Source organism: Hetaerina americana, unplaced genomic scaffold (genome assembly GCF_022747635.1).
Source record: "Hetaerina americana unplaced genomic scaffold, ioHetAmer1.1.p SCAF_10, whole genome shotgun sequence".
Lineage (NCBI taxonomy): Eukaryota > Metazoa > Arthropoda > Insecta > Odonata > Calopterygidae > Hetaerina > Hetaerina americana.
Window position 1 is genome coordinate 2,957,844 of NW_027286070.1, and position 12,893 is coordinate 2,970,736.

Here is a 12,893-nt window from a genome sequence, read left to right on the forward strand (position 1 = left end):
AGGTTTCAGGTTAATATTGTCACTCTTAAAAATATATGTTAATCCAAAGCATTGATTTTCATGTAACCATGATAGTATTTCCATTACTAGCTCCTATTTCTCTAAGTCAGCCATGTTTTCTTCGGCCGTATAATTAAAAGATTTTTTTATATCACAGGAGTTTATATGAAGCTCATATATGGTTACACATTTCGTAGGAAAATAGAAGTGTTTACAAAATTTCAGTACACATTTTTGTTAAAATTAAGGTCAAAATGACACTGCCCATTATTTACAAATTTATGACAATATGTTAATATAGTAAACCCTAAATAATTTTAATTCAGCCAATCCAGACCCTTACTTAATCTGGACAGAGTCCAGTCATATACTAAGGTGGCTTATAAAAGGATCATGAAAAGCAACATAGATGAACTGCGCTGAAATTATGTTTACTTTCAAAGTTCTTACAAATATGGTTGAATCTAATTATAATATTTAAATTAATAATCTTCTATATATTTAAAATTATTAATAAAGTATTTCCCCATGATATTAAATAAAGTATGAATTAAGTATTGCCCCATTCATTTTAAAACTACATGTTTTGCAGACATGACATACGAGGGTCATCCGGAAAGTAGTACCCGTTCGTGCCGCATGAAGTGCTGACGACGCGAGTAGCCGCTGGACGAGGTCAGATAGCTTCAGTGGCTTGTCTGCCTTCTCTGAGCCAAGTTGCGTGACGCTAGCATTGCCTGTGTTGTTTCTGTGATTGTTTACAATGTTTAAAAAAATTGAGAACGCCGCCAGTTGTGAAGTGAGGGCAGTGATTAAATTCCTCAATGCAAGAAACGTTCGCCCATGTGATATTCATCGCCAATTAAAGGAGGTGTATGGAGACAATGTAATGGACGAGTCGTCTGTTCGGCGGTGGTGTCGCAACTTCAACATGGGGAGGGGGAACACACACGACGATGAGCGTTCGGGGAGACCGTCTGTCATTACAGACCAACTGGTGAGCTCAGTTGACGAATTCGTGAGGAACGATCGGCGCGTCACAATTGATGACATCTGTGAGCATTTTCCCAATGTTTCTCGAACAATTGTTCATGAAATTGTTAAACACCATCTGCATTATGCAAAAATTTGTGCAAGATGGGTCCCTCGCGTATCTCAATGAGCTGGCGGCGAAGGACTATGCAGCAGGAATACAGAAACTTGTCACACGTTATGACAAATGCCTTAATTTGCTTGGAGATTATGTTGAGAAGTAGTTTAAAGTATCCTCTTTCAAATAAAATTTTTTATGTTTGTTAATATTTACTTTTGTGTCTTTATTTCACGAACGGGTACTACTTTCCGGATGACCCTCGTATGTGTTAGAAATTACAAGAGTAATTTGAAAAGTTCTAGGAATAGAATAGAAAAAATGAATTACCCCAGTGAAACTTTTTCATTTTTCAATTTAATCTCCCTGAACACTAATGCACTTGGCCCAAACAATGTTCCAATGTCTTGATTCCATCTCAAAAATTAGATTCCTTAATGCCAGCAAAATACCCTTCTACTTCATCATAAATATTTATATGAGTCATTCACTCATTTCCTAGTTCAATCCTTTCGAAAATAAGCCCTTACTCCCATGCCTCATCTCCACTTCTACTTCCCAATTTACCTTGTGCTCCTCCAGATCAGACAGAACATTTTCAAAGTCCACACCATCCTTTCCTTTCTGGAGCCTGTCCTCAGCCTCTCTGATCCAATCATGCAGCTGCTTGGACAAAGTCCCATATTCTTGACGATATTGTCGGTTAATTTTCAGGTATGCAGTTCGCTCTTCAAGTGCCCTTGGTAGAGTGGTCAATAAGACACTTGCTTCAGACAGGCGCTCTGTCAATGGTCCAGGTAGACCCTCATCATGACGAACTGACTCAAGGATTGTACGGACCTTGTCCAACTGTTGCCCAACATCCCTCACCAGTACCTAAACAACAAAGTAAATCATCAGTAAACACATTACCAAATCAGTCATGAATAACAGTTTAGACATGAGCAAGGATGTTAAGAAATGTACAAGCAGTAAACACACGCAAGTAAAGAATATACAATTTGGTGGCCTCAATTTTGTTATTACAGCATTAAAATTCATAGCGTTCAAAGTAGGCACTCATATACATATTCACTCTCAATTTGTGGTACATTGATAATTTAGGCAATATAGCTAGCTAGCTATCTGGGTTATCTGAGAAAACTGAGAAATGGTCCAAGTTGATTACAATACATGTACATGCATAAAATAAATGGAGTGTTCATATCATCTAAACATATATGTATATACACAGTAATGATTTGTGTAAATTGATTTGCTAACCATTTTAATGAATTAATTTGAATTACAAATTGGACAGGGGTGTGGCAGCATCATATGCAAATGCTAAATAACAAATTTATTAGAAGTAATGGATCATTCTATAACTGTGCAGTATAACAACCAAATTAACTTTAAATTAATATTCATAAGGATAAATGGTTGCTTAATTCATAAAGATAAATACATTTGTTGCCAAGTTTTGCCATAATTGAGGAAGGAAATGTGGCAAGATGCAGTGGCTGCTAAAGCTAGTGAAGCTCATTTTTGTGATAAAACAAGCTTGATTGAACCATTAGAATTTATTTGAGATCAATTATGTCCACTAATTTTCCTGCAAAATCTTTCCTCGACTTGCCTCATTTTGCTCCATTTCTTCCAAAACGCTCGCGGGATCCCTTTGCAAGAGAGGCAAGGACCCTGCCGTTGATTCCTTCTGGTGCAGGTCATCAAGGGCTTCCTCAAGCTCACTCAGAAGCTTTCGGTGCTCGGCTGCTGTTGCTTCGTGTTCCCCACGACGCTTCTCAACCTCCCGCCTTAGTGCACCCAGTTGCTGCTTTAAGGACTGCAGCTGCTGAGTGACCGAGTTCCTGTCAGCAGCCGTGGCACCCTCATCCACTATCTGCTGGCCCTTATCTGAGGCTGAGGCCAGGAGACCCTCACATTCTTGGATCCGGAGAATGACCTGGAGAAATTAGTTTTGTTAAAGAGAGCCAGTCCCATTAAAATACTTTATTTTATCAAACACCAACCAAGTAAAAGTACATTGGGTGTTTATTGTTGAAAGAAGACAATTTCAAAGGAAAAATATTTCCTTGACCAAACTGGACTTAATTTGTAATTAAAATTAAATAATGCAATATAATTATGAATAATGGAACTTGTACTCAACTGATTAATAAAATTCACACTATGAAAAATAATAACAATTGCATTATGAAATGTTAACAAACCAATTGTGTTGACTACAATAAGGAAGGGAAAGGAGGAATAAATAGTACTGAAGCAAAAGTAAATGACTTACGTCTGAATATCTCTTGATCTTTTCTTCCACTGAATGTCCAGATCTTTCGATTTCTCTCACAATTTCATTGTATTTAGTTATGAATGAGATGATCTCAGTGATCAAAGCTATGTATTGTTCTCTGAGCAAAAGCTGCTGCCTTAACTTTGCAATCTGTCCCTCTATTGTGTGTATGAGGTCTTCTTGCTTTTTCAGTATGCTCTGGAGTTCCCCGATGTTACTGTTGCCTGCATCTTCTAATTTGGACTTGTGTGCCTTCAGTTCTCCAAGTATTTTCTGCCAGAAAATTAATACAAATTTATAAAATGGACACATACGCCTTTTAAAATAGAGGTATGCATTATGAATAACATTATAAATCTACCCTAAAGCAGCACATAAAGACAGGCTGCTAATTATCAAAATTAACCATCACAGCAAATACATTAATGGAGATAGTCAATAACCTCTCCAGGTCTTAATATGAGGCCATCTGAAACCATAATCTTAAAACCATTACTTTATACTAGACCTGTTACAATTAGGATAGAGATGCCTGTGAATCACAAATCCCAGTATCCTACATTATAGCACAGTCTAAACTCACCCACATTCCAAATTAGTTATGCGCTACTAAAATAATTAACTTACATAATAGCATAACTTTTTAACTTGACATATTTTACTAGATTTAATGGAGGTAGTTGTTCAAGGATAAGGGCCTTATATTCCAGTAATGCTATGCCTAGAAACAAGTTTTGCAAATATATGAACACTTTGCATATAATGAAAAAAATTATTAATAATGTTTTACAATGCTCATTAATTTGTATGGCCTTTTTTTAAAAACAATTTTACCTTCTAATACAAGGTACATATAATTTATATTCAAATATCCATTACGAGGTTTCTAAACTCAGATTCTCAGCTGTGAGTCGCCCTCACACATGCACTCGGGATTTATGAGGCGGAAAACTCAGGGTTTCCAAAGATGCTCAGTGCACTCCATCAATCCATGTTCAAGAGAGTGTGTGCCATTATTGTGTATGATTGCATTGAACCCTTTGCTTCACTCTGTTTGCACATTCCTGTTCTGCCACAAAGATTACAGTCTAGGGCAATCATCTCAATCATTGACTTTACGACAATTGTAATGTTTAACATATTATATCTTAAGCTATGTTGAAGGTGATTATCATTTCTGAATCAATTACAATTAGTTCTTGATTATATCTGAAAATTTTTTAAATGTACATATAATATATTACCTATTTTAATGTTGCTCATTAAAGAGTAGTATTGAGTTTTGGAATAATTAAAAAACTTGGACTTGTTTGGAGATCATTGAATGACTTGGGTGGGGATGCAAATGGCTCAATATGTGTGCACACTCTCAAGTGTCTTGTCCCCAATGGAAAAAGATTCATGAACATATTGTGACATTACAGCACCCGTCACCATTATGTGGTTGATCTACTCCTGTCTTAGACGATACTCCTATTCTGTATCCATTGGGAATTATTGAAAGAGAACATTACCTCATATGCAGATAACAGACTCTCAACATCCTCAATCTTGCTTCCAACGGGCCGGTTCAGCTCCTTGATCTCTTTCTGGAGGCCTTCCATGAAGGTAGCACTCTCTGCAATCGTATTTGCCACTTCCTTGCACTTCTCAATTGTGTCCCTCAATCCATTCACCTTATCATTTATCCTGCCAGCTATTCTCGTGTACTTGTCTTTTAAGCTGTTCAGGTCCTCCATCAGAGTGAATTTATCAGCTTCACTCAAAGTGGGATCAAAGGACTTACCAATTTCAAATATTTCATCAATCGATGCTTTGACTCTAGCTGATTCTTGAGATAGTTTGTCATACTGGAGGAAAAAAAAACCAAGTGGTTTTAGAAAAATTGAGCAAAGGACAAAAATTGACTTGTTACTTGATTCAGAAAAAAAACTCACTTTAGCAAGCTGCTCTTCAAGCAATTCTGAGGTGGAATCCCTGATTTCTGCAGATGTAGCAATGTCTGCCTCATTGAGCCAATGCTTAATATTTTCAACTCTGTCTTCAAAATCTTTTCTTTTCCTGAGTAAATCTTCCAAAATATGCAATTTCTTCCCAATTCCATTCTTCAAGCTTTCGTATTTATTATTCACATCTGGAAAAAATTAGGAAGACAACAATGATTAACATGGATTAACTCTTAAAAAGGCTTAGAAAAATCTAGTTGAAATACAACTCAGTGAAAAGTATAAGCTGCGTAGAAAATGACAAAATATTTTCAATCACTTCAAGGTTGGAGCATTAGTTATGAGATGTGCGAGGGGGGGCTGGAAATTCTACAACAGACTAGAAGTATTCATTCACAAAAATACTTTTCAGATTCATGCGGAAACATTATTTGTCAACAACATCATTCTTCAAAGTAACATACATGTACATAAATTGCTTGGCATGTAGCTGGTGGCATAATTAATGAGGCAACCAGAAATGATGAGTCCCAAAATCAAGTAAGTCAAATGATTTTCTGAGATACTGTTTACTTCAAGATTATTCCGACACTTCATCTTTAAAGAGCACACCACAAAGAATTATGGTGATCAAGAAAGTGAAAAATACTGAACTGCAAATCTAAATGAAACACTTACCACCAATAACATCATTTAGTTGTTTTTTAGCTGGATCCTCACATTCTTTAAGCAAACTGTTGGCTTGCTTTTGTAATTCATTGATGTTGTTATCACCATAGTCTTTTATTTCGTTTTCAAACACCTGGAAAAATGTAAAATACACCATAAATGAAAAATACCATTATCCAAATAAAACAACAAATGGAAAGTGTCACTAACTAAAACATACATACATGATTATTATTATTATTTGGTAGTAACCGTTTGCAGTAGGTTATACATGGATAATGACTACACAATGGTATGTTTCTTTGCCACTTCCAACAAAGCATAACCTGACACTACAATAGGTCCTTCTTCATCACTGCATACTTCCTTCCTCCCTTCATTCCGTCCTAGAACCCTATCTCCTCTCTATCACAGTCTTCAACATCCCATTGCCAATCAATATGCTTTGCATCCATTTTTCCTCTCTCCTTTGGATTTCTCCAACTATCCACTCTCCTTCTCTTTCACTATCTTAAGTACTTCCTCATTTGATAAATGACACAGTTTCAGGGAAAACATGGTTTAAATCCTTCCTGATGAAAGGAGACCCTTTGCTTTTCCAGATGGAATTTTTTTATTACGACCTAGGTTTTGTTACAGCATAATATCTTCAGGACCTGGAGATGTTACGCTGTAATTCAACCTAGGTCGTAATATAAAAATTCTATGTGGAAAAGTAAAGTGTCTTCTTTTATCACTTCCTCATTTGTTTTCCTTTCTTTCCACTTCACCTTCACTCCACACCCACATTTCCAAATCCTCTTCTATACACCTATCAACATGCTTCAATCACCATGTTTCCGCACCCTACATAACTATGCTCCATATCAAAGTTATAGCAAGCCTTATCTTAACATCCTTACCCAATGTCCCAGTCATCAAATGGCTCCTCCTGTCCCTACTACTTTTACCATTTTGGCCTACAACACTTCCAAGTTAAATAAACTATTTCATCTTCCCTAGTTTATGACCTACTATTTTAAATATTTAACTTAGCTAAAGCTATTCCTCAACAACTGCAGAAACTTTAATTTGTTTGAGAAAAAGGAAAGCTATTTCAATTTCTCAAAAGCTTTCAACTTCTTTTTCCCTTGCATCATCTGACACTTAAATGCACACTTCCCTCACAGCACATGGGCATTCAAATGCTCAAACACGTGTTGCCTCATGTGGCCCCAGTTAGCTCACATTTACCCCACACTACTCCCACAGTGCATTTTTCCCAGAGTTATTAGCCACCAATTCATTATTCTTTACAAAAGCACATTGCACAGTATACAATTTTACAAAAACAAATTGCACAGTTCATAATTTTCTATTTGTTGAAGTTAGAACTGAGGTTATATTTTGAGCTCAGATGAAAAGGACAGTGAATACTCGTTGACATGTTTTTTCAATAACGGCTTGCCTTGTATCCATCTGGCCCATAGTCAGTGAGTTTATGGTACCACAATGCTACATTGTCACTCATGAGTCATTGACAGTAATGTCTTCCCCCTTTAATCATATTTGAATAGGTGTCACAGTAAGCTAAATCCTTAAGTCTAAAAATGACAGCCCTGTATTTATATCATTGCACACAGCCAGAAGAAGTGGTAACAATAGAATCTAAGGTTTTAGCTTGGATCTAATGCATTAAGCAACCTATAATAAAATAGATAGGTATGATGATACCGATAAATATGTCCCCAGAATTTACACAACACTTGTCAGAATGCTAAAATTCAAAATTTAAGCTGGAACCCAGAGAAAATGTTTGCTAAATAATTGATAGTAAGCCAGTCCTCGTTTTCTTGTGAGCACAGCTTTCAAATTACAGAGAAAAACTGGGAAATGATGAAAACTATGAATAGGTGACAAATGGCACAAGCTTAGTGGCTATGCAAAACATAGGCAGTGTTTCAGGAATTAATTACTGATTGTAATGTATGTTGGATGTATGTACATGAAAAATTTAATTGCCATATTCACATGATTGATTGCAATTCCAATGAGTCATTCCATTGAGTGTTTGCATAAAGGACATACCTTGCACAGAGAAATATCTTGATCCACCACAGATGACAGAAGTGGAGTTTTGGCTCCCAGCTTTTTAAGTTCCCCTAATTTCAATTTCAACCACTTTCTGACATCATCCAAGGACTTCTCAAACCGTTTCCTGTTCTCAAGGCCTGTAGACACCTTATCCATTTCCTCATCCAATATGGATCGAAGGTCACTATGGGAATTGCTCACAGATTTCAAAGAGTTCTCCAAAGACTGCAATTCTGGATTTTCCAGTTCAGTTTGCATGTTGTTGATTCGCTTCTCCAAGGACTGCAACAGAACTTGCTTCCCCTCAGCATCTTTAATGAGTCCCTGGAAATTATTTTATATAAGGTTATTATTAATTTCATTAGCTTTCTTTTCAACAAATTTGCTTACAGAGCAAACATAACTTAAGTGATCAACCCACAGATAGAATTTGATAGGTGAGAGTATAGCTTAACCAATACAAGCCTCACAGAAAATGATATTCATTGTAAAAGGGCAGTTTTATATACTATACCAGCCATAGTAAGAAGAATCAGCAGTAGATTAACACTAAGGTGAGTTAATCAATTTTCCTGTTCTATCTGTTTTCCAGAAAGATTTGATATCAAGTAGAGTATAGGCAGCTTCCCAAATGTATCAGTCAGGATTTGAACCCAGAACCCTTTGACCAGCAGATGCATGCTCTAAACCTTGATGTCCATGCCCAGACTGTACAAATTAATTTCCTTTATTTAACCAAGGAAAGTGGCTTCAAAACCTATCAATTTTATTGGTCCGCAAACTGATGTTTACCCTTAATTTCATAGCCCACATAAGTCAATTCCACTCTAACATACCAGCTAGATATTTACAGTCCCTAGGTAATCAGCCCCATATATTTTAATCTTACTAATTTTCTCACCCCAAACTTTATAATACCCCAAAAATACAACCTCAAAAATCTTCACCTCTTTGGAATATATCATAGTGTGATTTATGATCAATGTTTAATAGAGGAATGCCAGTTAGACAAATATCAATATTTGTGAGTAACAGAAATGTACATGAGAATAAGAATAACAAGTTTAAAATGCAGAAATGCAAAATAAATCATCCAATTAAATATTTCACCAAGGAACACTTCAGCTGACGGTGGGTCCTATTGGCATTTCTTTAAAGAAAATATTAGCAGTAGCACAATTATGATTATTGCTTAGGTATAAACCCACCCAAAATAGGCCATATTTTAGAAAAATGAACCTATACCACATTCATGCTATACTGGTACTTAGCACATTGAATTATGATTAGGGGGAGACTATGTTATGATTTTGGAGGATAAGCACAAATAGAGATTAGTTTCTCAACTCTAAAGAGGTGCAGAAAGTGAAAATAATAATCAAGGAATGTTAATAAATTTCTTCAACAATTAAATATGAGGAAGTATTACAGCTTTTTTGACTCTACCCACTCCAAAAGGGAATCACAAGAAGACATTGAAGTGTGGACTAATGTTCTAATTATTACGGGGTGAAATGTCATGGTTGGTAACATGGCACATTATGCATTCTGAGTCATACTCGGCTCATTATTGGATCAATTACCTTTATTGCTTGCTGTCTCTCTTCAGCAGGTTTCCTCTCATAGCCCAGCAATGGGAATGTCCTTATTTGGCTCTGCACGTCACTCACCCAATTCCCAAGTTCCCCAATATCTTGCTCAGCACTATCAAAGCCCTTCTTTGTTTTGTCCAGCACTTGAGCTTTCCTGTGGATTCTCTTCTGTATGTCATTGTGTCTCCTCTCCAGGGATTTAACCTGGTCCTCAACTTGCTGGGAGTCTAAGTTGCTCACTTCATTGATAACAACATTTGCTTTTTCTTTCAGATCTCCCATTTTATTGTCCCCAGAATCAAACTTCTTTGAAATATCACTGATGACTGCCAACTTCTGCGAACAGTCCAATCCATTTCCCTTTTCCAGGGCCTCCATTTCCTTCAAGAGCTGATCAAACCATATTGAAAGGTCATGCGCTGAGTTTCTGTAGTCCTCTATTACACCTTGAGCCATCTGCTTCTTGGATATGACATTGTTCAGCTAAAAATAATTTGAAAATCACATTAATAGACGATCAAATTATCTTATTAAATATAAGGAATTCACACTAAAAGTTTTTCCAATGCTTAATTTTGGAAATATTTTTTTTATTACTGATATTCCAGTACGACTTCTTAAAATATTTCATAATACACTAGGCTCAGTAGATTTTCAAAATACAAAAATGGAAATATTCTATCAAAAGTTAGCATACCTACTTAATATTAATGGGAAAATAGAAATTTTGTATTCTACAATTTAGGTATGAGTTTCTAATTCTGATGAATAAATCTTCACAATCAGATTTAAAATATTGTAGGCTCCCTCTTATCCACTTCATTCCACATCAGATTCCTAATCAGATAGTAGGTTAATGAGATGGGCTAATCTCAAAACTTTAAAAAATATGATTTTAGGGCTAAAAATTGAACCTAGATGTTTATTGTGTGTAGATACATATACGTAGACTTAAAACCCCTCACAGAGCTCAGTGTGAATTATGTTCCCTTGATAGCTCAAGCGGTTAGAGCATCAGCCCGGCAAGATGAAAGATCCATGGTTTAAGTCCTGGTCAAGGAAATGTTTTTGTCCTTGTGATCTGCTCAATCAGACAAATCATCAGATAAATGAAGCCTCAGACAAATGAACCCAACCCATGCTTGCTTGCGTGAATGTCCTTTGTTGCCATTCTGATCCTCGACTCAACACGCATCAAAGCTCCTGCCCCGGTGCCAAGCAAATGAAGCACTCTAGCCCTAAGGCCAAAGTGGCTGATGCTAGCACCAAATGCTTGGAAGGGAGCATGCAGACATGGAACATTGACTAACACACTAACATTTCATTCAAGACACTTACATCATCTTCCAACTGAGAGAGCTGGCTTCCCAGAGCTGAGTCTGCCTCCTTTGGTGAAGCGGACAACTCTGCCAGCTGAGCCTTCTTCTCGCTCAGGTTGCTCAGGATCTCATTCATCTGCTGCAACTCAGCCTTGGCTGCCTCTGGCCTCAGCTTGGAGGGACGCGATGCCCACTCAGCCACACTGGTGCTCTGCTCTGCCACCCACTTGCCCAGGTTGCCCCGCTGGCGAGACTTCTCCTCCAGCTGGCCAACCGTTGATGTCAGTAGTACCATGTGACTCTGCACCTATGGGCATCAACATCCCAGGGAGAAAGGGTCATCAGGGACAAATGAGCATGTCACTGGGACACCAGATTTATTTCCACATCAATACATGCAAAACTGTTGAATGAATGGCAGAATCTTTTCACAAAAAAGCATCACTGTATGCATCTCTTGAATGGAGAGTGCCCTTTTTCTAATTGCTGAGTCTCTCCTTCACACACAGACAAATACATTTCACACTGATTACTGGCAGAGATACTTGAGTGTTTCAAATAATTTATCGATTTCTTAAAATCCATCTAATTTGTACAGCTTGGTCTTAATAAAATATTTAGTTTCATAATGCCGACTCATAAATACCTTGGTGATTAAGTAAGCCATCTTGTCAGAAAACCCTTTTGAAGCCAGATTTTCCAACAGTAACTGGATGTTGGGACTAGTTTCCTGGTTTACTTCTTGGACTTTCTTTGGCTGAACACAAAATAAACGCATCAAACAAAAGCACAACATGCAAAAAAATAACAATAGATTTATTAATTGAAAATAAGCAAAAATAAAATCAGATAAAACCATGGCATGGTTATTACATTGTATACATTTATGTATTATTCCTACACTAAATGAATACATGCATTTTATTTAATAATAGCTACAATAGTACTCTGCATTGTCGGGTTTCACCGCATCGTTGTTTGATTCAGACAACAGTTTCGCCGAAGTTGCATTCGGCGTCTTCAGGTCGAAGATGAAGGCGTCTTGGTCTTCGGGCATGGTATTCGACCTGAAGACGCCGAATGCAACTTCGGCAAAACTGTTGTCTGAATCAAACAACGACGCGGTGAAACCCGACAATGCAGAGTACTTCAAACCACCGCCGTGAAAACCTACGCAGCCAAATAGCTACAATAGTTTGAAGCAGCTACATTATTCACAAAACATAACAATTAAATTTAAAAAATCACTTGCATAACCAAAAAAATTATAAACTTTTTCTTGAACAAATCAGTTGTTTTAAAACAAATGGTGCATATGCTGGTAGGTATGTTTTTATAAATTCATGCATTTATTGTCAACATGCAAACAACTATGAAACTACTAAAACTTATGACGCTGGTCTTGCAAACTATTCCTGCATGATTTAATACACTAGCATAATTGCTTATTAGCTATATTTAAGTGGCAAAAACATTTTTGCATAATGAATGAATATCAACCATATGTTATCACTTACATATTTAAAAAATAATTAATTCAATTAACAGCATAGTTTGCAGCACCTGATTGAGTTAGGTGCATCACGTGAAAGTATTTTGTTCAATGCTAGTAACAATATGTCATATTTTTGCATGCCTTGTGGAATTATTATAACAAATACCTGGTCTATGATGTCTTCCAGCCGGGCCCTTACAACCAGCTCCTCATCAGGGATTGGAGCTGGCACTGTGTCTTGCGGACTGCTTGGTCTAGATATACAAGCAGCTGCTGCTTCACAGGCTTGTACAGCTGTGGCAAGCCTGGCCTTCTCTGCTTGCAATTTGTTGTGCAATCCCTTTTTTGGTGAAAAAATATATAAATTTGGGGAAATGGTTAGAAATTAAGAGGCATGAGACATGATACTGAGATAGATAAAT

The 12,893-nt window shown here is 36.8% G+C and overlaps 1 protein-coding gene across 1 annotated transcript in view; it reads right to left on the reverse strand.

Moving 5' to 3' along the window:
• LOC139699480 (muscle-specific protein 300 kDa-like) overlaps positions 1-12,893 on the reverse strand; it is a 96,215-nt gene that overhangs the window by 49,941 nt on the left and 33,381 nt on the right. Inside the window, exons 38-48 of the mRNA XM_071598187.1 lie at positions 12,638-12,811; positions 11,623-11,733; positions 10,996-11,283; positions 9,649-10,140; positions 8,060-8,389; positions 6,002-6,125; positions 5,315-5,511; positions 4,892-5,227; positions 3,375-3,650; positions 2,709-3,035; positions 1,658-1,966 (exon numbers count right to left, since the gene is read on the reverse strand). Coding sequence (XP_071454288.1) covers positions 1,658-1,966; positions 2,709-3,035; positions 3,375-3,650; positions 4,892-5,227; positions 5,315-5,511; positions 6,002-6,125; positions 8,060-8,389; positions 9,649-10,140; positions 10,996-11,283; positions 11,623-11,733; positions 12,638-12,811 — 2,964 coding nt within the window. The remainder of the gene's footprint in view (positions 1-1,657; positions 1,967-2,708; positions 3,036-3,374; positions 3,651-4,891; positions 5,228-5,314; positions 5,512-6,001; positions 6,126-8,059; positions 8,390-9,648; positions 10,141-10,995; positions 11,284-11,622; positions 11,734-12,637; positions 12,812-12,893) is intronic.